This window comes from Helobdella robusta (genome assembly GCF_000326865.2).
Source record: "Helobdella robusta unplaced genomic scaffold HELROscaffold_37, whole genome shotgun sequence".
NCBI lineage: Eukaryota > Metazoa > Annelida > Clitellata > Rhynchobdellida > Glossiphoniidae > Helobdella > Helobdella robusta.
This window is the reverse complement of record NW_008704785.1, coordinates 1,698,566-1,723,119: the sequence shown is the minus strand read 5'-3', so window position 1 is coordinate 1,723,119 and position 24,554 is coordinate 1,698,566. Positions and strand designations below refer to the sequence as shown.

At 30.8% G+C, this 24,554-nt stretch overlaps 4 protein-coding genes across 4 annotated transcripts in view; 2 read left to right on the top strand and 2 right to left on the bottom strand.

Moving 5' to 3' along the window:
• Positions 1–4,679, top strand: part of HELRODRAFT_192740 (hypothetical protein) — an 8,907-nt gene extending 4,228 nt beyond the window's left edge. Inside the window, exons 12-19 of the mRNA XM_009023641.1 lie at positions 2,969–3,005; positions 3,188–3,253; positions 3,391–3,446; positions 3,553–3,613; positions 3,772–3,815; positions 3,961–4,022; positions 4,314–4,429; positions 4,647–4,679. Of these exons, the coding sequence (XP_009021889.1) occupies positions 2,969–3,005; positions 3,188–3,253; positions 3,391–3,446; positions 3,553–3,613; positions 3,772–3,815; positions 3,961–4,022; positions 4,314–4,429; positions 4,647–4,649 (445 nt within the window). The 3' untranslated portion in view covers positions 4,650–4,679. The remainder of the gene's footprint in view (positions 1–2,968; positions 3,006–3,187; positions 3,254–3,390; positions 3,447–3,552; positions 3,614–3,771; positions 3,816–3,960; positions 4,023–4,313; positions 4,430–4,646) is intronic.
• Positions 4,680–13,269: 8,590 nt separating this feature from the next.
• HELRODRAFT_176425 (hypothetical protein) lies at positions 13,270–17,419 on the bottom strand (the record flags this gene model as incomplete). Its single annotated transcript, XM_009023640.1, has 4 exons — positions 13,270–13,421; positions 15,520–15,549; positions 16,767–17,085; positions 17,291–17,419. The coding sequence occupies 4 exons, from the start codon at positions 17,417–17,419 to the stop codon at positions 13,270–13,272; spliced, it is 630 nt and encodes a 209-aa protein (XP_009021888.1).
• Positions 17,420–17,987: 568 nt separating this feature from the next.
• Positions 17,988–19,543, top strand: HELRODRAFT_176424 (hypothetical protein; the record flags this gene model as incomplete). Its single annotated transcript, XM_009023639.1, has 4 exons — positions 17,988–18,017; positions 18,494–18,613; positions 18,718–18,841; positions 19,461–19,543. The coding sequence occupies 4 exons, from the start codon at positions 17,988–17,990 to the stop codon at positions 19,541–19,543; spliced, it is 357 nt and encodes a 118-aa protein (XP_009021887.1).
• A 1,068-nt stretch (positions 19,544–20,611) lies between these two features.
• HELRODRAFT_185799 (hypothetical protein) lies at positions 20,612–24,264 on the bottom strand. The gene is made up of 5 exons (XM_009023638.1): positions 22,988–24,264; positions 22,680–22,797; positions 22,113–22,221; positions 21,780–21,833; positions 20,612–21,452 (listed from the first exon to the last, which is right to left on the bottom strand). The coding sequence occupies exons 1-4, from the start codon at positions 23,846–23,848 to the stop codon at positions 21,782–21,784; spliced, it is 1,140 nt and encodes a 379-aa protein (XP_009021886.1). The 5' UTR covers positions 23,849–24,264; the 3' UTR covers positions 20,612–21,452; positions 21,780–21,781.
• Between the last annotated feature and the right edge of the window lie 290 nt (positions 24,265–24,554).

Here is a 24,554-nt window from a genome sequence, read left to right as displayed (position 1 = left end):
ACAACATCAGTAGCCTCAGCTATAGCTACATCTTAGACAATAATAACATCCGTGACATTGACTCTTACTACATCAACTACAACAATCATCTCATCTATAATGACATTAAGCAACATAGAAAAACGTCAACGTCAAACAAAAAACGTCAACAATTTTCGCAACAACTAGACTGTTGCCAGTGACACAACATCGTCTACTGCTATAACCACATTTTCTGCTTCAGCAACTAAATCAACAGCGCTAACAACTTTTTCTTAAAAAAACTTCAACAACAACATCAACAACAACATTTTTGTCTTGTTATCTCTACATCATCAACAATAACTCAGTGACAGATTCTCTACAATGAAAGAAAGTCATGGAAGTTTTAAGATATCAACAAAAACGTTGATGATAAGATACATCATTAACAATGTCAAACTCTGTATCTTATCATCCTACTATCTATCTATCTATCATCCTAGTATCTATCTATCTATCTATCTATCTATCTATCTATATATCTATCTATCTATCTATCTATCTATCTATCTATTTATTAGTTAATCTATCTATTCTATAAACCCATCCATTTATCCATTAATTCTTTTATCCAATTTCGTCCATTCATCCGTTAGTTAAGCAATAAATTGTAATAAATGAACCTCCAGCTTCATTTATTTTTTGCCTACCCATCCTTCTTTCTGTCTTTCTTGTCTCTCCGTCCATCTATCTATCTAGTCTGCTTTTACTATCTCTCTATCCTCAAAGTTATATTCTTTCTTTCTCTCTCTCTCTCTCTCTCTCTCTCTCTCTCTCTCTCTCTCTCTTCTGCCATCTGCATCTATGTTATATGGTGTTGAAATTTTTGAGAGGTGTATATATATATATATACATATTCTCTTGAGTTTCAATGTTCGTATTTCAACCTCCAAACATAACAGGAGTGCAACTTTCTCTCTCATACACACACACACACACACACTTGCTTTCTCTTACTTTTTTAATATGCTTTCATTAGTTTTACTTTCTTTCATTTCTCTCCTCCCTCCCCCTCTCTCTCTCTTTCTCTCTCTTTCTCCTCTCTCTGGGGAACCTCTTTCTCTCTCTCTTTATCTCTGTCTTTTTTTCTCAACTTTATTTAATAACTGATGAACTTTAGATGCCAAAAATTAGTTTGTAAAGAAAATGCAAAAATTATTAGGAACAAGTGCAGAAGGATTTATTATCAATCATCAGTGTTATCATCTGGTATTTGTATACGTCATCGTCAACGTCTTCATCATCATCCCAAGATATCCAGTATAACCATATCTATATCAATGATCACCAGATTTATACTAAATCATCATCATCGCCCCCATCATCATCACTATTATTATTATTGTTGTTAATCGTTATTATTATTAATTTGCCACCACCATCATCATCATCATCGTCGTCAGCTTTGTCATTCGTTGTACTTCAGACATTCATCATTCTGGTTGTCAAGTTCTTTTTGCAATACTTAAGACATTTTCATATCATTATTAATTATTATTATTATTTATAATTATTAATTATAATTATTATTATTTATTATTGTTATTTATAATTAGGATATATAGGATGATTAGAGATACTGACCGTGATACATAGGATCACGTCATAAGAATCGAACTATAGTTATTTGCTGTTGTCGATGCTGTAGGCTGCTTTTAGATACAATATCATTCATTTATTATTGTTATAATAATAATAACAATAATAATAATGATAGAGTAACATGTGGGGACAAAATTATTATTAACCATAGGTGTTTTTTTTCATTAATTTTACTCTAAAAAAACCGCTTAAAATTTGGGGACTATGGCTTTTGGGTTTTTCCAAAGTTAAACAAAAATTATTATTGTTGTTGTTATTATTATTGTTATTATTATTATTGTTATTATTATTATTAATTTTATTTTTTTATATATGGCGGTTTATTTTTGTAGGTTTTGGGTTTATCCTCTATCAGATGAATGATATTGTCATCTAGGATATTTTATTTTAGAAAAAAAAATATTTCAAGAAAATATTAAATATATTTAATTATATTATATAAATAAATAATATTATTACATTGAGATTGGAATTAATTTTGTATAAGTTGTGTCCACACTTGTTTATGTGTGTATGTTTGTATGTATGTGTGTACGTACTCATGTTTGTATGTGTTGGTATATTTGTATATCTATGAATGATAGTATGTATGTATGTATGTACGTATGTATGTGTTTATGTATGTATGTATATATATATGTATTTGTGGGAATGTGTTTGCATGTCATCGTATGTCTGTATATACGTGTTCGCGTATGCCTGTATATATTCACGTGTGTGTGTGTTTGCGTGTGTGTGCGTACGTGTGTGTGTGTGTATTTATATATGTGTGCGTTATTCTATTATTGGCGTCGTTCGTGTTGATGGTAACGATGATGAGGATGATAGCGATATTCCTGATGATGGTAGCTATGTTCCTGTTAATGATAATGATATCTGAAGTAACGATGATGATGATGATGATGATGATGGCGGAGAGATGGTAGGATGAAAAAAAAGAATGAGAATATTTTTTGGGTCTGGGATTTTATTTCCTCTCATTGCATACATACATAGATGCATACATACGTGCATACGTGCATGCATGCATTCTTCTATCCAATGTAGTAACTGGGGTTCAAATATTTTCAATTGCACAATGGCAGGCTGATGTCTTTTTGGTTACATATAATGATAATGGTGGTAGTATTAGTAATTGGGATGATATTAATTGTTAGTAATATTGTTTTAACGTATACACACACATACACACACACACGTGCATACATACATACGTACATACATACATACACACGCATACGTACATACATACATACACACGCATACGTGCATACATACATACAACATGTATATGAATGGGACGTTGATACAACAATAATGTTTGCCTCCTACCTCAATGGAACAGTGCTGTCAGGCAGAAATTCCCAAATGTTCTAAGATTGGTCATTATTCTTATTTGTAATACATTCATTCATTCATTCATTTTATTCATTCATTCATTCATTTTATTTATTCATTTCTTTATGCTTTTGTTCATCTATTCCCATGCCTTTATGAATTCATTCATCCATTTACTTTTTTCATTCATTCATTCACTTTTTCATTCCCTCGTTCATTCATTCAGGACGGACAGACCCTACCTCCACCTATCAATTTTAACGTCGAGCCTACCGAACTTCCCACCACTAAGGTCACCCAGATGATGATGATGATGATGATGATGATGATGACGATGATGATGATGATGATGACTATCATTATTATTATTATCATTATTATTATTATCATTATTATTATTATCATTATTATTGTTATTGTTATTAACAGGGTAATTATTTCGACGATGACGTCATCAGGGCTCAAGTCTGCCTCTTCATTGAACAGTAAGCTTCTAATTTTTTGCCCCATTATTATTATTATTATAGTTATTATTATTATTATTGCTATTGTTGTTACCGTTGTTAATGTTATTGATGTTTGGGATCACAGGTACTACAGCTTGTATGACAACGGAAATAGGGAAGGCTTAGCTGGAGCTTACCATGATCAAGTTGGTTGATGGATGGATTGGTTTGCTGATTGATTGGGTGGTTAATTGGTTGGCCGGTTGATTGGTTGATTGATTGATTGATTGATTGATTGATTGATTGATTGATTGATTGATTGATTGATTGATTTATTTATTTATTTAATTAAACAATTATTTAGGCTATTTTCTCTGTATCAGCTTTCTTCAATAGGACCCAAATCACGTAAGTTGTTGTTATTCGTGATTTTGTTAACGATGTTATTATCGTTGTTATTATTTTTGTTATATTTATTATTATTATTACTTTAATATAATATTAATAATAATAATTATTATTATTATTATTGATGACGTCATCGTCGTCGCAGGAACCAATCAAACTTATCAGAGTACATAAAGATCAGTCACAATTTAAAGAGGATTGAAGACCGTTAGCTGCTGATGGTGATGATGATGACGATGATGATGATGGTTGTGGTGAAGAAGATGATTATGATGATGATGAAGAAGGGGGAGGCCGATGATGATGATGATGACGTTGTTGTTATAATTGATGATGTTTTCGCGCTCCTGTTTTGCCGACACCACTACCACCAATACTTGCATTACCAAAAATACTAAATAACAAGATCAAAAACACTGAATAACGAGACCAAAAACGCTAAACAACGAGACCAAAAACACTAAATAACGAGACCAAAAACACTGAATAATCCTCAAGGAGAGAAGTTACTGCGAGTTAGATCAGGGCGGGAGGAAATAATCAGCACGTTAAAAAAACTTCCACCGACCAATCACGATCCAAATTCATTCGTTGTTGATGTTGTCCATGTTGATGTTAGTTGTTGTTGATGTTGTTTTGGTTGATGTTTGTTGTTGTTGATGATGATGTTTTTTTGGTTGATGTTATTGTTGATATTGTTGCTGGTGTTGTTGTTGTTAGGCAGTTGTCGCCATTAGAGTATTGGTTGTTGTTGACATTATTTATAATAATAACAATAATAATCATAGTAATTAATGATAATAATGCTCAATTCCTCACAGCATAGCCTGTTAATATTCACTTTGAATGGAGTTTTCATCGAAAGTTGGTCATCTTAGAGCCATATTTTTTTTATTTTTCTTATTCTATGATTATTATTATTATTATGATAATTATTATTGTTTTTATTATGATTGCTTTTTTTTATTGTTATTATTATTGTCGTCGTCATCATTTTTTATCGTTCGTCATCGCTTTAAAAATGCGGTTCGCATTCGTAATTATAGTAATTATAGTCATAATTATTATAATTATATTCATAATTATAATAATTATAGTCATAATTATTATAATCATAATTTTAGTTGTCGTCATCATTACTTTCTCTTTCTCCTACAGCCTCTTCGCCAACCTCCTCAGTTCGAAACAAACCAATAAGGCATTTTAATAGATTAGTTGTGGCTGTCCCCAACAAAGATGGGTCTGTATGTGTGTTTGTCTGCCTGTGTGTGTTTGTGTGTTTGTTTGTACTTGTGTATGTGTGTTTGTACTTGTGTGTGTGTTTTTATGTGTGTATGTACGTGTATGTATGTGTAAATGTATCTACAACCAAACTGGAACTTATAAACTTTCAACATTTTTTTGTCAAGATTATTAGCAATTGATAATAAGTATTTGATAAATATAATTATAAAAAATAATAGATAAATGTAATAATAATAAATTGTTATAATAATAATAATATAATTAATATTTCCCCTCCACTGGACAGCATTGCAATCATCAATGAGATGCTTACTATAACCAACCTAAACAATGAACTGACTGAGGTAATTATGAATAATAATTATAATTGATTATAATAATAATTATTATTATTGTTTTTGTAGTAATATTAGTGATAATAATTTAAAAATTAAACAGAAATACAAGGTCATCCTAGCGAGTAGCGAAAAAACCAACTCAACATCATCCTCATCGGCCTCTGCAACGAAATCGTCATCAACAGTAGCAGCTAGTCTAGCTGCTTCAGCTGCTGCTACTATGACGTCATCGTTCGATGGAACCATCTTGACGCCAACACAGAAAACAATGGTTGAAACGTTTTGCCAGATGTCAGGAATGAACGAGTATTACTCCCATATGTTAGTATTTGACGTGTTTGATTGGTCAGCTAGCCATTGTTCTATAAATAGCATTACTGATACTAAATATGTTAATTAGCCTGTACTATAAATAGCACTGATGATTATACTAGCCAACTTGCCTGGTCAGCAGATTAATGAATATATTACTATGTTTAATAATGTTAGCTAGTATTGCCCTAATTTGCTCTGCTAAGTTGTCATGTATTGTTAATTATATGACCCCAGCCTGCATTAATTATGATAATTAGCTAGCCAGCTAGCCAATTCTATAACTATCCCTGATGAATATTTAAATTTTTCTCAGGTGCCTGTCCGGTAATAATTGGATCTTTGACCAGGCTGCCATCAAGTTTCACGAACTTCACGTAATTAATTAATTAAAGATAATAATTTTTATTATTATAATTATTAATAAATAATTATTATTATTATAATTATTAATAAATAATTATTCTTATTATAATTATCAATAATAAATAAATTTATTTTCTTAAGTGAGAAAAGTGTGTAGAGTTCAATTTACACATACACAGCCCACATAAAGACATATAATTTTGATGTTCTAAATTATTTATAATATAATTATAGATATATTTATATATTTGTTTGATTTAATTTTAAAAATTTAAACTAATTCTTTTGTTTTTTTCTCTTTCATTCTCCCAGCAATCAAACAATATACCTGCTGAAGCGTTCATAAAGTGACCACCGTCCCTTTGGAGAAAAGTCTTAAGAAGCAGAGAAATTTTTTTAAAAATTACCACATAATTATTTAAATTATTAATTAAAATGATTGTAGTAACTATCTAATGGATGAAGAATAAAACTTAATAACTATGTTAATACTGTATTTTTATACCTATTTCAATTCAATTACTTATGTATTGATTATTATTATTACCACTACTACTTCTACTACTACTACTACTGCTGCTACTAATACTTCTACTGCTGCTGTTTTTTTCTACAATTACTACTTATTATTTTCGTACATTGAGAAGTTATATATCACATACATTAAAAAAATGATCGACTTGATTGAAGAAACAAGCGTTCAGAGGTTCCCACCCACCCCATACGTAAGTAGATACTTTGATGATTTCTAAAAGAACTGAAAATAATTACGATGAAATGAACATCTCTGCCTCAACAAACCTTGCAAATAATTTTTTACTCATTTATTTGTTTTTGGTTTTTTGTCACAATCCAATATTCGATCGTTCATTTGGTTCATTCGTTGGTTCATTCATTTGGTTCATTGGTTAGTTCATTGATTAATTGATTAGTCGATTGGCTGGCTGATTAGTTGATCAAATGAATGATTTAAGGATGTCACGCTTTTTTAGCGTCTTCTTTGAGCCCCCGTGTCACAAACTGTCGCAAATCGACCAACCCCCCAAAAATAAGCATGTCACATACATATAATTAGAATAAATATAACGGCCTTCGCTCATTTTTGACGGTCGAACAAGGAGCTTACTTCCGGAGGAAAGTTGGAGGGTGATTTTTATCGCCCAAGTCAAAAGTTACGATCGTATATTTACTAATTTCGGAATATTGCTTTTATTTAAAATTTCAAAATGTTTTAAAAGGTGATACTAGATGCTGTTTTGGGATAGATATTGCTGTATGACGGTTAAGTATCTTTTTGCATTTTAAATAAAAAAAATTTTTTGTGAACCACCAACAACACAACAACACTAAACGACGACTAATTAGTAATTAAATTACTAAACTCTAATAATTAAACTAAAACTAATCTTTACTGATTCTAATTACTAATTGAAATAAATAACAGATAACACTAACGAACATTAACAGATTAGACTACTAGAAACTACGAACCACTATGCTAATACATACTACTACTACACTAACGACTAACAGCACTTGTTCCTAAGATCCTAAATTCTATTGCTTGATTGGTTTTAAAATTTTTATTTACAATGCTTAGGTCTAGGAATAAAAAATATACTAAATTAAATAAATATATTAAACAACTTACCAATCAATTTTATAAAATAAACAATTTTGTAATCTGTTCAATTCAAGCTTCAAACTCCCCAAGCTAACTTGCAATTTAATTAAAATTTATTAATTATGACTTATGAGTGATTCAAACTAAATTTTTTTTATTTAATGTTTTACAAAATATTCCTCATTCTTAAATTGTAGTACATGTTGTTATTAAATTTATTAAAGATAATGTGTGATTCCAGTGATTCATCAATCCATGACTTGTTAGATCATGATCATTCAGTTTTAAAGAATCCTCGTCACCGTAACCAACGAGGTTTATAAAAATTGTACTTTTAATTTATTATATTTTATGCACTTAGAATGTTGTGTTATTAATTATTATCATTAATTTATTAAATGCTGTGCATACCTATAGCAAGTAAATAAAATAATTAAGCATAGAAATAGCCGCAATCAAATTAATTTATATAGGCATGAGTATAATTTGGATAATAATAATTAAAAATATCGGTATCATTGAAAATGGATAAAGTCATAAATAAAAAAATAAATCATAAATTGCTACAAATAATAGTTCCAGTAAGATTTTGCCTTACACCTACATCTATTTTTCATTCTTATATTATAATAAATGTTTGTTATCAAATATATCAAGGATTGATTTCTCAATCCATGATTAGATTGAATGTTATAATCCTACAGTTCCAGTGGTTCCCCATCACCATTAGTCAATAAGGTTTGTAGAAATCACCCCAGGCATACCATCAATGTTTTGTAGCTACCTTTTAATGTAGTGTTAATAAAATGACATTGAGAATAGTTATTTAAAACAATCTTATTAAAATTATTGAACAGGTATGACAAGATTACTTTCTTAATGTCCTAGTGTGAGGAAGATGTAAGCCATTTGTCCTAAGATAATCATATGCCTTATGCCCATACAAATGCAGTGTCAACGCGAATGATTTTTGATCAGAGCCATATGTTCTAATTTTTTTAAACTTTTCCAGAAATTTTTCTGTTAATTTATTTGTTACATTAAATATTTGATGTGTATTTCATATAAAAACTTGATTATGCCAATTTAGTTAACTTGTTAAGCATTAATATAAAATTAACTCTACTTGTAATGGTGATTGGTATGATGATGATGATCCCAGTCCTAAACAGGGTTTATTATTCACAATGTCATTATGCCTTTTTTAAGTTTTAATAAAATACATGGAATATTGGTGAATGCATTTTATATTTTTTGTATAGATAATGTTGCAATGTACAATGATGATGTGAATTGCGTCCTTGTGTAACTGATGACATATAAATATAACTAACTTGAAAACATGGGAATGCTTTCTTCAGCATTACCTTCCTTTCTCCATCATAACCCTTATAATCTTTATTACAGAAATGGTCACTGCATACTCTTGCATTTTTTGATGGAAGCCATTTGAAATCATTTATTTCCTGTCTGATGCACTTAATCCAATCGTTTTGCATTTTTACATTTTGAGGAAATCTGAAATTTTATAAACTGTTACAGAAACTTGTGCATTTCTTAAGTATTGCTTTTAATAATAAAATGGTAATCCATGATAGCATTATAAATTATAATAGTCTATAAAATAAAATATATGTAATTGTAAAACAAAATAGTTCTATTCAACGAGTATAGGGATATTGTTACATTTATTTTAGTGTGAAGTTAATTTGAAAATAAACCTGTGAAAAGATGCATCAGAAATTTTCTCAATTCTATTTATTATTAATGCAATTTTTAATGCAACAGGTAGGCATGTTTGTGTATAGCTACGAAAATGAAAATTTACTTAAAAACTAAATTATTGTATCTGACACGAAAATTAGTACAGAAACAAAGACGAAAGAATAAATGACAATATAAAAATTTGAACATTGATTGAAAGAGTTTATTCTAATTATATGGTATGGGCAATTCGTTGCGAAATCGTTGGTGTCAACAGTAGTTATTTTACTGCATGGTAGTTAATCAGCCGGTATAAAGGTTATATTCAATTCCTATCAAATAAATTTGACAAAATATACACAGGCAGAACTAAATAAAGAAATAGACATGTAGTTATAATACATTTATAATGTTGTATTTACACATTCAAATTGTACAATTGTGTTACGGTGTAGTCTCAAATTATTTTAAATTCTCTCAGAAAATTTTAAACGTTTTACTACACTATATATACTAGTTATTTTTATCAACAATTTAAAAATTTTATCAATAATTAAAAAAAAATTTCAAATTGATTTCATTGCGATATCACTAATGATTTTTATGACCTAACTGATTAAAAAGCATCAAAGAAAGTTAAAATAGGATGGAGAATTTGTTATATTGGGATATTCGTTTAAAAAGCGAGCAAAATTTTAATATAAAAGCGCTTATAAGTCTATGCATATTGGCTCAGCTTGGCTTGGCTCGGCTTGGAATCGGATGTTAAGCAAAGTGTGGTCTTAAACTATTTTGAATTCTCCCCGAAAAATTTGAACTGCGTGCGTACATATATAGTAATGGCTACTGTTGTTTTTAATAATGAATTTATGCATATTGGCTCAGCTTGGCTTGGCTTGGAATTGGATGTTAAGCAAGGTGTGGTCTCAAACTATTTTGAATTCTCCCCGAAAAATTTGTACTGCGTGCTTACATATATAGCACTGATTACTGTTGCTTTTATAATGAATTTTTATTATATATATATATATATATATATAAAGTGACTGGAATCCATGTATACAAATAATTAAATTATATTATATTAGATTATGTTTATATGAAAAGCAATATAGCAGATTCAACCAGCCAACCAGAAAGTTTCGAAGGCGTTCGCTCGATGACTTCAATTAAGTACGGTTAGCATTTTGGTTAAGACTGTATAATAGTGTAGTACATACATTAAATAAGTTTTTTATTGATGTGAATGATTGAAATGATGAAAATGTATGGTTGAAACGAGTATAAATAGGAGCTGAAAAAACGTTGAAGTCAGATCAGGCATTTCTGCCTCGCTCGAGTCGGAGTGCCTGATCTCATTTTTTTATATTTATATTTTTTTAATTTGTTTATTTTTATTTAATTTTATTTTATATAGAGTTATATAGAGTTTGCATGTCTGTGGTTTGTGTGTTTGTATGTTGTATTTTTTTATATTTTAGGTGGGTTCTTTAGCGGTTGCTCATACATACATACATATATCATGTTTGTTTGTGTGGTAGTATTTTATGTTCTGTTTTACTCCTTTTTCTCTTTCTTCATGAGTCTTGAGTTAAGTTAATGAAGCATAGGTAGGTGAGGTAAAAATTAATTTATTATATAGGTAGGCTAGGGCATAAGGTAATTTAGTTACATAGGTAGGTTAGGGACTCCTATTCTTTTACTCTACTTGGTGGTGTGATTTTTGTCTTGTGTTTTTTTTTTGTTTTGTTTCACATCATACATTCAGCAGGTACGCGGTGGTTCCTGGTTTTAGTGGGATTTTTATTGATTGAATGTGGTAGTATGCATGGTTATATAGAGTTATATAGAGTTATATAGAGTTATATAGAGTTATATAGAGTTATATAGAGTTATATAGAGTTATATAGAGTTATATAGAGTTATATAGAGTTATATAGAGTTATATAGAGTTATATAGAGTTATATAGAGTTATATAGAGTTATATAGAGTTATATAGAGTTATATAGAGTTATATAGAGTTATATAGAGTTATATAGAGTTATATAGAGTTATATAGAGTTATATAGAGTTATATAGAGTTATATAGAGTTATATAGAGTTATATAGAGTTATATAGAGTTATATAGAGTTATATAGAGTTATATAGAGTTATATAGAGTTATATAGAGTTATATAGAGTTATATAGAGTTATATAGAGTTATATAGAGTTATATAGAGTTATATAGAGTTATATAGAGTTATATAGAGTTATATAGAGTTATATAGAGTTATATAGAGCATAAATCCTATATAGATACCGTTCTTTGCGGTTCTTTTCTTTGCCGACCGGTCGGCTTCTTTGCGTTTCTCTATTTTCATTTAAATTAATTAAATAAATAAGATTTGTCCATCTAGGTTCATTCAGGTTCATTCATTCAGGTTATAGCTTCCAGAGGAGTTCGTCGTGGAGGATCAGAATGGTTGTGATGTCACCCTGCGTTCAACCTTGACCCTAACTTCCGAATTTACGGTTTCTTAACGGTTTCTTTTTTTGCCAGTTTGCTGGCTTTTCCGGCTGGTGGATTTCACCGCGGCTCGTTTCTCTATTTTCATTCAAATTAATTAATTAAATAGGATTTTTTCATTTCATTCAGGTTGAAGCTTCCAGAGGAGTTCATCATGGAAGATGTCAGGCTACGTTCGTTCATTCAGTGGCAAAGAATACCTACCTGACTGGGATACGTTTTCTTCTTTTTTTCTGTAATTTAACATTAAGTAGGAATGCTCACACGCACACACACGCACACACAATTACATTAAGTAGCTATATAGGTAGGTTAGATAGGCCTAATTTTAATTGTAGGTAGGATAGATAGGGAGCATCCAACACTAATGTAGTTGAATAGGTAGGCAGCGTAAGTTTATCTCTTCTATTTTATCTTGCACCCACATTACACGCACCAGCGTATTACACACACACACACACACACACACACACAAATACATACATAAACACATATGTTAGTATTTGAGCGTAATTTTAATTTCATTACACATTCTAATTTATTATTACTAAGGTTGAGAGTAATTTAATTTCATAGGTAGTTAAGAGCAATAATGTAATTCTAGGAAAAATCTTGTAATGTAAATTAAAACGCTGTAAGTGTATCGATAGGTAGGTTAGTTGTTGAGTTTTACATTATCATTATTAAGTTGGAGCCCAAGGCATTACGTAGGTGGTGGGGTGGGTGCCGAAAGGCCAATGAATTGGGCTCTTGAGTTTTGTAATTTTAGGTAAGCTAGGACCGTAATGTAATGAATAGGTAGGTTAAGGATACGTTGTAACACATACTCATTAATAGATTTAGGGTTTAAGTTTTATATTATTATTACTAAGTTGGAGCCCAAGGCATTACGTAGGTGGTGGGGTGGGTGCCGAAAGGCCAATGAATTGGGCTCTTGAGTTTTGTAATCTTAGGTAAGCTAGGGCTTAATTGTAATGAATAGGTAAGTTGAGGGTACGATAGCCGATAGACTCTGAATTTCGAAGTCTTTTGTCAGAGGTAAGCCTTGGCGGCCAGTGGTGAACCGGCAATGGTTTACTATCCGGACGGCAATGGTTTACTATCTGCACGGTAATGATTTACTATGCGGCATGGCCATAGTCTACTACCCGCACGGCCTCCGGACGGCAAATGGTTTACTATCCGCAAGGCAGTAGTCTACTATCCGCACGGCAATGGTTTACTATCCGGTGCCCTGGCTGTCGGTGAACCTCTGTGCAAGGAGGGAGAATGAAGGGGGACTTTCGACTATCGTACCATTAACAATTTAATATAGATTAGTTAAGGTAATTGAATAGGTAGATAGGATTATTTTTATTAAGCAATTTGAGTTGCAGGCACCGCTAAGCTTTCTGATGAGAATTTTCTCTTTCTCCATTCCACGGGCTGTGTTTCAGCAACAATCTCGAGGAGGACTAGCACCAATTTTGGAGGACAACGTAGGAACCGGAAAGCATTCAACATTCTGCCTTTGTCGAATGGACGACGGTAAGTTTTTTTTACATTTTACTCTCTTTATTATTTTCAAATATTATTTATTTGCCATTATTTCCATTTTATAATTTTTTGCTTCTAAGATTCTAACATTCATTTACTACTAAGCTAATAAAAATAACTTGTCTACAGACTGATGAGAGGTGGGCAGTGGTGGGCGTCAGCACGTTTCAGATGGTGGTCTCATGATGATCGTTCAGCACGTTTCAGATGGTGGTCTCATGATGATCGTTCCGATAACAACTCGAAGAAAACAACAACGACGATTTTTGAAGTATGGTTTAGTTTCGTTGTTTTTATCTTTTTCATTCATTCATTTTGTCACACAATCTTTCATTCATCCATTAATTGACTCATTATATTCATTCATTGAATCATAGATTGGTTAATTAATTAATTCATTCAATCATTCGCTCAATCATTTATTCGTTTGTTCTTTCGTTTTAACATTCATTTACTACTAAGCCAATAAAAAAATTTGTCTACAGAATGATCAGAGGTGGGTTGTGGTGGGAGTCAGCACGTTTCATGATGGTAATCTCGTGGTAAGATAAGTTGCTTCTTACTTTTTTTCAATGGCTTGTTTTTTATTTAAAAAAATTAACTTTTTCTTTCAATTTTGTTTTTCAGTATCCGGTAAAATTCATTTCCTCGGTGCGTGTCAGATGATGGTCGTTGCAATGTAGGTTCGTCCGTAGTGGGTGAAGAAGTTTCTGGAGGGTACGCGAGCGCACATTTACATACACGCACACACATAAATACAACACACACATACACAACATCCATTCATTTGGTGTCGTTGTTGTTATGTTTCTCTTCAACTTTCTATTTTCTTCACCGGACTTAATTTAATTCATAGGTAAGTTAGGGATTGAGATGAGTTGAACAACTGTAGGTAGGCTAGGGCTTAACATTAGTTAAAAAGTTTCAAGTAAAATATTAACATTAACATAAATTAAAAGCTTCAAGTAAAATTAAAACGTTAAAATATGTAAAATAAATGAGTTGAGTTATCATTACAGGTAAGCTAGGGCCCTGAGAGTAATTTAATTGTAGGTAGGTGACTGACTACTATTCTTGCGACTTTTTAATATTTTTTTTGTCGTGTTTTTGTTTTCACTTCTTAGCACCACACAACACCAACAAAACAAACTACAATTTTTTTGTCGTCGCCTTAAATTTTACCATTTTTGAACAATCTTTTTAATAATGTCTATCTATTTATTTGTAAAATGTTGACTGGTTTCTAGTTTCTTATTTTGGTTATATAATTTTTGGATATTTCCTGATTTACTTTGTATATATGCATGCATGAATAATTTCTGTTTGGTATGTTGATTTAGTCATTATGATATGCTGTGAACTGTCTTACTAAATATTCATGTTTCGTGATAATTATTTTTTATCGATCGATATTTTATGTTTGTTTAAAAGCTGAACTTTTTAAAAAATTGACATTTAACAAATTTTAATTTCGTCACTTTTCATCTTTTGATGATGTCAAATAAAAGCAACTGTTGTTTTTTTCTTTTCTTACTAAAATTTCGAATACAAACATGTACACATAGAGACACAGACACACATACATACAAACATACATACTGCCATCATATATACGCAGTACAATAAACATTGTCATTTCTGTCAATGTATTTTAAGTACGTTATACTGTTAATCTTGTTAACTATGATGACGATCATCATCATCATCACAACCATCATCAACGAACAATATATTAATAATTACAACAACAACGAAATAAAAATAGTTGTTCTCATTATGCATTTCAAAAGCTTGCATTCTTCATTTAATACAAGCGTTATATATATATATGTGTGTGTGAGTTTGTTTGTGTGTGTGTGCGTGTATGTGTATTGTATATTTTTATCTATTTATTGAAACGTTATTTTTTACGCATACCCCTTGTCTCATTCTCTCTCTCTTTCTTACTTTATATATATATATATATACATATATATATATATACACATATATGACTGGCTGGCTGGCCGACCGATTGATTGATTTATCTCATAGTATTGTATACATGAGAAAAAATCCGATTAAGCCAACCTATGGCTTCAGTAAGCCACTGTTTTTCACCTGACAAAAGCAATTTCTATATTTATATTGACAAAAATAATTGTGATATGAATATATTGATTTATTTAAAGCATTATATGTACAAAAAAGTGCTATCGTAAGAGTTCTATGAAACCCTGTAAGCCACTGCTGTGAGCCAACGTATGATTTCAGCAGCCAGTTTCTTATGAGCACCAGCAGAATGTAAAATAATCATTGAATATAATGAAGATAGTTATTCAAATAACAATTGATTTATTTAGGCCGTTTATTTCATAAGCAAACCAATTTTTAACATGATCGAATAGTGTAAAAAAAAGGGTGACTATAGTTCAATCCTACTAAGCCAACCTTCGGCTTCAGTAAGCCACCGGATTTCACCGGACCAAAAGCAATTTTTATATTCAAATTAACAAAAATAATTTAATAATACATAATTCTATTAATCATTATTAAAATTAAATAGAATTACTACAATGTTTTAAGCATATTAAATCAAGTAATTTAGCTTGCTCGTTAAAATCCATGCAATTTCGTAAGCCAACAATCCAAGCACGACGAATAGCCCGACCGATAGATCGAATTGATCGATTAGTCCTATTATTCTAGTTATGTGGTTTGGAGCAAGGGGCAGGGCCGGAACTATTGTATTTTCCAGAGAGGGCAAAAATCAGTGTGCCGCCTCACCCACGACGTTATTATGCTACTACCGTAAGGTGTATAAATGCATTTTTTAAATTACATATTACATGTTTCTTAATAAAATGTTTTATTTATGGACATATCAATATACATGTTAACACAGATACTTGACATAGAAAAAAACAACTATATTAGAGTTATAAAACGTGAAAAATTGAAAAACTTTGTATTACAAACAATGTCATTTGTCAACTTATCAAGTAATTGTTTCGTATATTATATTATATTATATTAGAAACAAATCTTTCTAGCTTTTTTAGCTGCAAATGTATTGATTATATCATCAAAATTGATAAGAGATGCTCGTTTGTGTTCAATTGAAATTATGCTTAAATTGGAAAGTCTCCCCTGTCCCATTGTACTTCTCATGTAGTTTTTGATGATTTTGAGTTTACTGAAACTTCGTTCTCCAGATGACACTGTGACAGGCAACGTGAGAAAGATTCTCAATGCAGTAGTGATGTTAGGGTAGCCTTCTTCTAATTTATCTTTATAAATGAGACTTAGCATTTCTTTTGATGTGGCTTTTTTTAAACTTTTGTCAACTGTCAAAGCGTGATGCTTAAAACTTTCTATTTCAAACATGAATTCATCAATGTTGAGATCAGCTGAGTATATATTTGCCAAATTTTCGGCTTTAATTTTTAGATCTGCTGTCTGCATTTCTTCAATTTTAACATCATTCAAAAACCCAAACATGCTGTTTACATTATTCAAAGATTCAAATCTGTCACTAAGTTCTGTAATCACTCTGTCAATGATTTCTAACATAGTCAATTGGTACATATTTTCAACACTTGTCAGAGCTTCATCATTGCACAATTCATCAGCCATTTTTCTTTTCATTCTTGATCTCTTTTCTGAAAATGCAGATGTTAGATTATTCATTTTTGCTAACAATTTACCCTCAGCAATGGCCTCAGATGGTGCAGACTCTCTGCAAGACTTCATAAGTGTCAAAAGAGTCCATTATTCAATTAATGAAATTTGAAATAATAAAAATATTTACCTGATTTTTCTTTTGAGCCCTCTTTATCACTATTCACTATATAATACTAACATTAACACTAGATTTGTTGAATAACGTTTCTAATTTTGGCGTTAGTGACAGCACATCGCTTTCTTTTTTTCGTTTTTCTTTAGCAATTCTTTTGTATTCAGCTCCACTAAGTTTTTTTCTGCCATCCATTTTTATTTTCTAACATGAAAACGACTAAACTAACCTACTATACTATACGATACTTTTTCGCGGCGTGATTTTAAATCAAATAAGGGAAAGATTACAAATAAGAAATAAGATAAAGATTCTGCTCATAATATTTGCGTTTATATTTTAATCTTTACATAGAAAAAAAACAAACCAAAAAAAATTTAAAAAAAATTAAAAATGAGTATTATAAAAAAATCAAATTTACTTTGATCCATCATCCATATTATAACAAATGCGAATAAATTTTTCAAATTTTTAAAAAATGTCTAAAATTTGCCGCCTCTAAAATTTGCCGCCCGGGGCGCTTGCCCCCTTTGCCCCCCCTTTTTCCGGGCCTGGCAAGGGGAGACATTACTGAAAATAATTAAAAGTTGAAAAAATTGAGGTTCTTTGCATATCTCTGCTTCAACCCATAAGAAGGTGTTGTATGCTGGTAAATAGGCCTCCCCTTGGTCACATAAGCCAACAATCCAGAGAAGTCAAGCGTTCCAGCCAATTTTTGTTCTATGCTCGCTGTTTTGTTTAATGCTTTCAAATATCGCTAAAGATGTCTATTGTCGCACGGTCGTTTTTAAAGGTTAATAATCGATTTAATGTGAATTTTAATTTTCGGAGCTTACATTTAACGCAGAAAACATTTTTAAAAGAAAGTAAACTATTTATTTTTTATTAGTTTTTTTTATTTCTTAAATTTTAATAGTTTAATTGATTTTATAATTTATACAGTTGTAAATGTATTTAATATTTTTTTAACTTTTTAAAATTTAAATTAATGGATTAAATAAAAAAATTTAAAATGTGAAGTTTTAAAAAATGAACTTACAAATTTTTTCATTTTTCAGTTGTAGTTACGACAGAGAATAACGTAACTACAGTAAGTAGACATTTAAGATTTAAAATTTAAATAAATATTTGTTAATTTACCTACCTAGTAGTTGAAAAAAAAATTAAAATTATAAATTTATTCATAATTTCATTTAAAATTTAATTTATCATCTTCAAAAATTTAATTTGTAACTTAAATCAACTTTTTCAATCTGAAAAAAATCACAGATCGAAGGTAAATACATAGAATCTGAGAGATCTGACTATTTGCTACAGGAAAATGCCATCACGAATAAAGAGTATTGTGCTCTATGTCCCAAAGAATTAAAAGCCCCAGTAAAATACACAGTATGTGTGTGTCTAACTGTATAATATGTTTATGTATGTATTAGTATATGTGTATTCATCTATCTATATCAACTTACCAAACAAAAAACACTCCTCCTAAACAGGATGTCCTAATAATCAGCCAGTTTCTAGACAGAAAAGGAAATGTGCTTCCCCAGAACATAACCGGCCTGTGCCATAAAGCTCATTGCAGGCTGCAGAGACTTTTATTTCAGGCCCAACATGCTGGTTTGTAATTGGTGTAAATACACACACACACACACACACACAAATACATATATATATATATATATAGTTTTTAGAGTTTATATATAGAGTTTTTAAGTTTATATATAGAGTTTTGTAGATATATATATAGAGTTTTTAAGTTTTACACAAAAATGGTGTATTATTTTAATGATAATAACAATAATATCATTGACAATTATATATATATTATATATATATATATATATACATACATATATATATACATACATAAATACATACAATATGAATATTAGTAAAAATAGCCGTATTGTTACAAATATTACATATCAGACAACTGTTTTAAAATTTTAAAAACAAAAATATGAAACCATTTATTATTATTATTATTATTGTCTTCATCGTCGTCGTCATCATCATCATGAAATAATACAAATATAATATAAATACTAGCCTAAGATACAGACAGACAGTTGTTTAGAATATTGCTGTAATGATATAACCATCTAACAATATAATAATTGAAATATCAATCATAATAACAACAATAATAATTATTATTATTTATGGTTGTTAATAACAAATAAAAATATAAAAATAATTACATTTTTTTTTTGCTGAAAAAAATTATTTTTTCCAGGTTTGATTGACAGGCCAGCCAATCATCCGGACAGTGTTCTGAAATGGAACAAGCACAACATATACTACGATGACCACCTATGATGACCACAGCTATCATTAAATAATCTATTTGTAATAATAATAATTTAATAATAATAATAATTTAATAAAAAAATCCATCAAACAATAATTTTACTTATGATCATCCCTAAAAAAAAATCAGACTCTCAGAAGACAGGCGCAGGCAGAATCCGTCACAACATGCACTCATCATCATCGTCACCAATAATAATAATAATAATAATACCAGTTTACTTCCTCTGCATTGCAAAAAAAATACTAAAAAGTCTATTTAGTTGTATGGGCGGTGTAGCTAAATACAACGCGCCTTCGTAGGTTTTTATGTATTTGTGTGAGTGTGCTTGTGTGTGTGTGCGTGTACTATTAATTTTTTGCAGTATTATTACAATGCTTGTCAGATGATGATGAACAGAGAGGAGAAAGAGAGAGAGAGAGACAGAGAGAGAGAGAGAGAGAGAACACAAATAGATGGTGAAAGACAGAAATAAGATAGAGAGAGAGAGAGAAAGTGAAAGAATAAAAGGTGAGAGAATAGTAACAGAGTATGCAAAACAAGTATGAGAGGGGAAACAAATTTCCATCTCTCCCTTCGTACAAACATCCTCTAACATTATACCTGCCCGCGTGTCATATCATACTATCAATGTTTTGTTTCAAATACAAAGTAAAAAACGAAACTACATACTTATACACAAACATACATACATATAAACATACATACAAAACATTAACATACAGTACTAATAAAAACAGTCTATAACGGTATTTTCCCCATTAGAAAATAAGTTCATAACTATACATACATACACACGCACGCACATATACAAACATACGTAAATACACACACACACACAGTGAAACAAATACTATATACACACATGTATACAAACTTGTATAAATATGCACGCATAAGAGTATGGGTGAATTAATATCTACACTTTAGTGTACAAACCAACTTCATTTATATTTTTAATATTATTACGGTATTTATATATTGAGTTTCTGTCTGTGTGCGTGTATTAATGGGAATAACAGTAGAAATGAAGAATAATTATTTATATATAACAATGTAGTAATGAGAAAATTTAAAATAATCGTCAATTTAACGCATCTTCTAATGCGTAAAGTGAAGAATGAGTTCATGTATTGTATTATAGAATTGTACCTTAGTTATCGCGTATATAATATTTACACATTCATTTCAAAGTTACATTTGTGTAAGTGAATACGGTAACGCGTTCTTATAAGTATAAATCAGTAAATACACGCCCGCACACACGCAAACAAACATAAAAAACACTACCTAGATTATATACAGGTTTCTATCTTTTTGCCAATAAATTAAATCATACACACACACATATATATATATATATTACATACGTATATATACACATATATGTATTTATATACCTCAAATTACATACATAAACATATATTTATACAAAAATATAATGGTAATTAATATAATGACTTGAGAACAAGTTTTAAGATTGTCCAAATGAAAGAATAAACAAAAGGAGGAAAAAATTATCGAATTAAGATGACAAAAAGTAATAATACTATTGCTACTGCTACCACTAATCATAATAATAATTAATTAATAATTATAACAGTTATAATTATGGTGATGGATGTGAAGATAATAGAATAATTACTGATGCTATTTGTTAGAAATGTCATATCAACGCGTCAATGCCCAAATCAATGAAAACAAAAAGTCATAATAATAATATTATTAACAATAATTATGAACTATAATAATAATAATAAAAGTAATAATAAGAGATGATGTTGATGGACTAATGTTTAGCGTATCATATTCTCATATTATTTCCTTATGGATCTCTTCTCTTCTATCTATCTGTCTATCCATCGTTCATTTTTAATCTTTAAACTTCTCTTTCTTCATGGGTAAAGTTTCAGTGACCTGTGAAAATAAAAATATATTATTAACATTCAAAATAGTGTTCACCCAGTGAAAAATTATAGTCAAATGGAATAATATATATACATTTATATAAAGAGGATAAATACACGCGCGCGCACGCACACATGCACGCGCGCATACACAAACGACTTAAAAACAGATCCCATTAAAAAAACTTTCTAAATAAGAGAAAACAAATTTTTTTTAAAACTCTAAAATTTAAAAAAATAAGAACATCATCTGTCACAAATCTTACTAATTACGACGATAAACAGTATTAATTATATAAATTATAGATAATAATAATAATAGTGATAGAGATATGACCTTTAGTCTTTGCACGATGCGATGTTGTTTATTATTTCCTCGATAGTATCTCTCCTGTCAACATTTTCAAGTCACGATCGATTTATTCAAAAAATTAATTAATTAATTTATAATTAATTTGTAATTATAATCAATCAATCCAGTTATGACCAAGAATATTGATTAAAATTTATTACAGACGAACAGAAATCAGACGAGATGAATGAGAAAAAACAATTGCAACCGTTTCATATACTGGCCATTTATAGAGAACATAAAAACAAACATACAGACATACCCTCACAGACATGCAGGCAGAGACGCACATACAAACACAGACACGCAAAAACATACTTGGCATTAATTCCTCCACCAGGTGGCAGGCCCTCGATGTCCTCTATGGCTAGTAGGTGCATGACGTACTGTAGCATGGTGGCTTCCGGAGGGCTGTTCTGCATTATCTCTGCAATGTACATCATTTATACACCAAATACTTTTAAATGCATTTGCCCTCTCTCTCTCTCTCTCTCTCTCTCTCTCTCTCTCTCTCTCTCTCTCTCTCTCTCTCTCTCTCTCTCTCTCTCTAACTGATACAAGCTAAAAACATAACAGATATTGTTTAAAAATACCAATTATAAGGGGGCCAAAAACCAAGATGAAATGAGGTAACACTGTAGTTTTTTCTAGCATGCTTGTTTGTTTGTATGTCTGAATGTATGTGAGTGTGTCCTTATATGTAAATAAATTATGCATGCATGTGTGTACATATCTATGTAGGTGTGTATGACATAATGTTATGTATGTATGTATGTGTGCATGTATGTATGTATGTATGTATGTATGTATGGTAGTATGTATGTAAGTATGTATAAATGTATGTATGTATGTATGTAAATGCAAAGGTATTAATACAGCAAGTACCTTTAACTTTGTTTTCTAATCTTTTATTGAGTTCTTCTTCATTGGCTTTTGCTTCATCTGAGACAGTTGGGGCTCCGGGGAACGTCAGCAAGATGATGCTCATGTTATCTCTGCTACCCTATTTAATATGTGTGTGCGCGTGTGTGTATGCGTGCGTGGATGTACGTGTGTTGTTTTGTTCGTTTTTTTGTGTTCTCTAACATGCCACTTGATGAAATGACATTTTACTGAAGTTATTTGAACATAAGAATAAATTTTAATACAAAGTGAAGAAAATATAACCCCAAAAAAATTCAACAAAACTAAACCTTTGAGAGGCAGGTATCAATGACCGAATTACAGACGGCTTCCAAATCGTTAGTAAGTCGTAGTCGACTTCTAACAAAGTCACACAACTCCTCATTTGACATCACATCCCAGATGCCATCACATGCAAGAATCAGAAATTCATCATCATCCGTTCGTTCCTTCACAAAAACATCTGGCTCTGGAGACACTAATTGTTCACATTCACCTTTTCCTTGCACATTTTTGTATTCAAAGTCTCCCAGAGCTCGTGAGACGGCCAGTGACCCATTTACTCGTTGAATCATGACACTGCCTCCTGCATTGATTATGCGCTCTTTTTCAGCTGGGGAGGCTGGTTTGTGATCTTGCGTGGCAATCGCTAGTCGGCCCCCTCTCGATAAAACAGCTCTCGAGTCCCCACAATTTGCTAGGAAGATGTGAGTAGGTGAGACCAGAGTGCAAACAGCAGTTGTTCCACTTTTATCTTCTCCACTGATTGTCTCAGGAAGATACCTTATTTTTTTGTCAAGAGCAAGAAACCCGGTCCTAATCCCCACTTTCACTTGCTCTTCAGTCGGAAGCTCTAAAATTCCGCCAGTTGATTCCTCCTCTGGTTGTTTGCCAAGAAAGTCGTTGTTTGTTATGATTGATTGCAACAGTTCCCCTGAACAGTAGCTAGAAATACGAGACCCAGCATGTCCATCAAATACAGCAAAATAAGACCAATCTTTAAGTCGGCCAGGTAAGCCTATGATCGCTGAGTGTGCATCCTCCATCTCAACTCTCCAGCCCTGCATGCTACTGACGGCGTATGACAAGCCGTTGCCGGAACCTGATTGAACATGTTTTTCGGTTTTTGGTTTATCTAAGAAGGCCCCCATTGTTTAGTTTCGGTAATAAGTTGTTGCCGTTGTCGGTGAGAGTAAATAACGTTCTTATTACTTATTAGGAGAATGTCGTAGTGCAGTTAGAATTCATATATGCTGGTGGAAACTAGATGATCTTCTGTGAAAGATAAATAATATTTTGTTGAATAAACAAACAAGTTATACGTTTCCAAAGAAATTTTAGTGTGTGGTTTGCCAATTCAATTTTCGCTTAGTTATTTCTTAGTAGGGAGTAATCAAATTCAAATTGCCAATTCTCATCGATGCAATCTAATTTAGTTTTAATGACGTTTCATTACTAATTCACTAATTTTTAATTTAATTAATTTTCATTCATTTGTTAATTATATTTTCATTATTGTTAATGTCACAAAACTTTAGCGGCTGAAATGAAAATACGAGAAAAAAAACTTTAAAAACAGATTTCGAGCAGTACGCATGCGCCAACGGCTATAAATAGGATAAGCAATGATGTCATTTTAGTAAGTATGACAATACAAATTTTGACTAAAATTACATCACGCCTAACTCGTTTCAATTTGTTTGGTGCGCATTCAAACGTGTAAAATAAAATTGTACAACAAGTAATTTTGCAAGCAAGCCTACTCTTATACTACTTAGTGCAATGCTTTGTATGATATAATACAATACAATACAGTACAATACAATACCATACAATACAAAGCGTTTTCTAATCAAA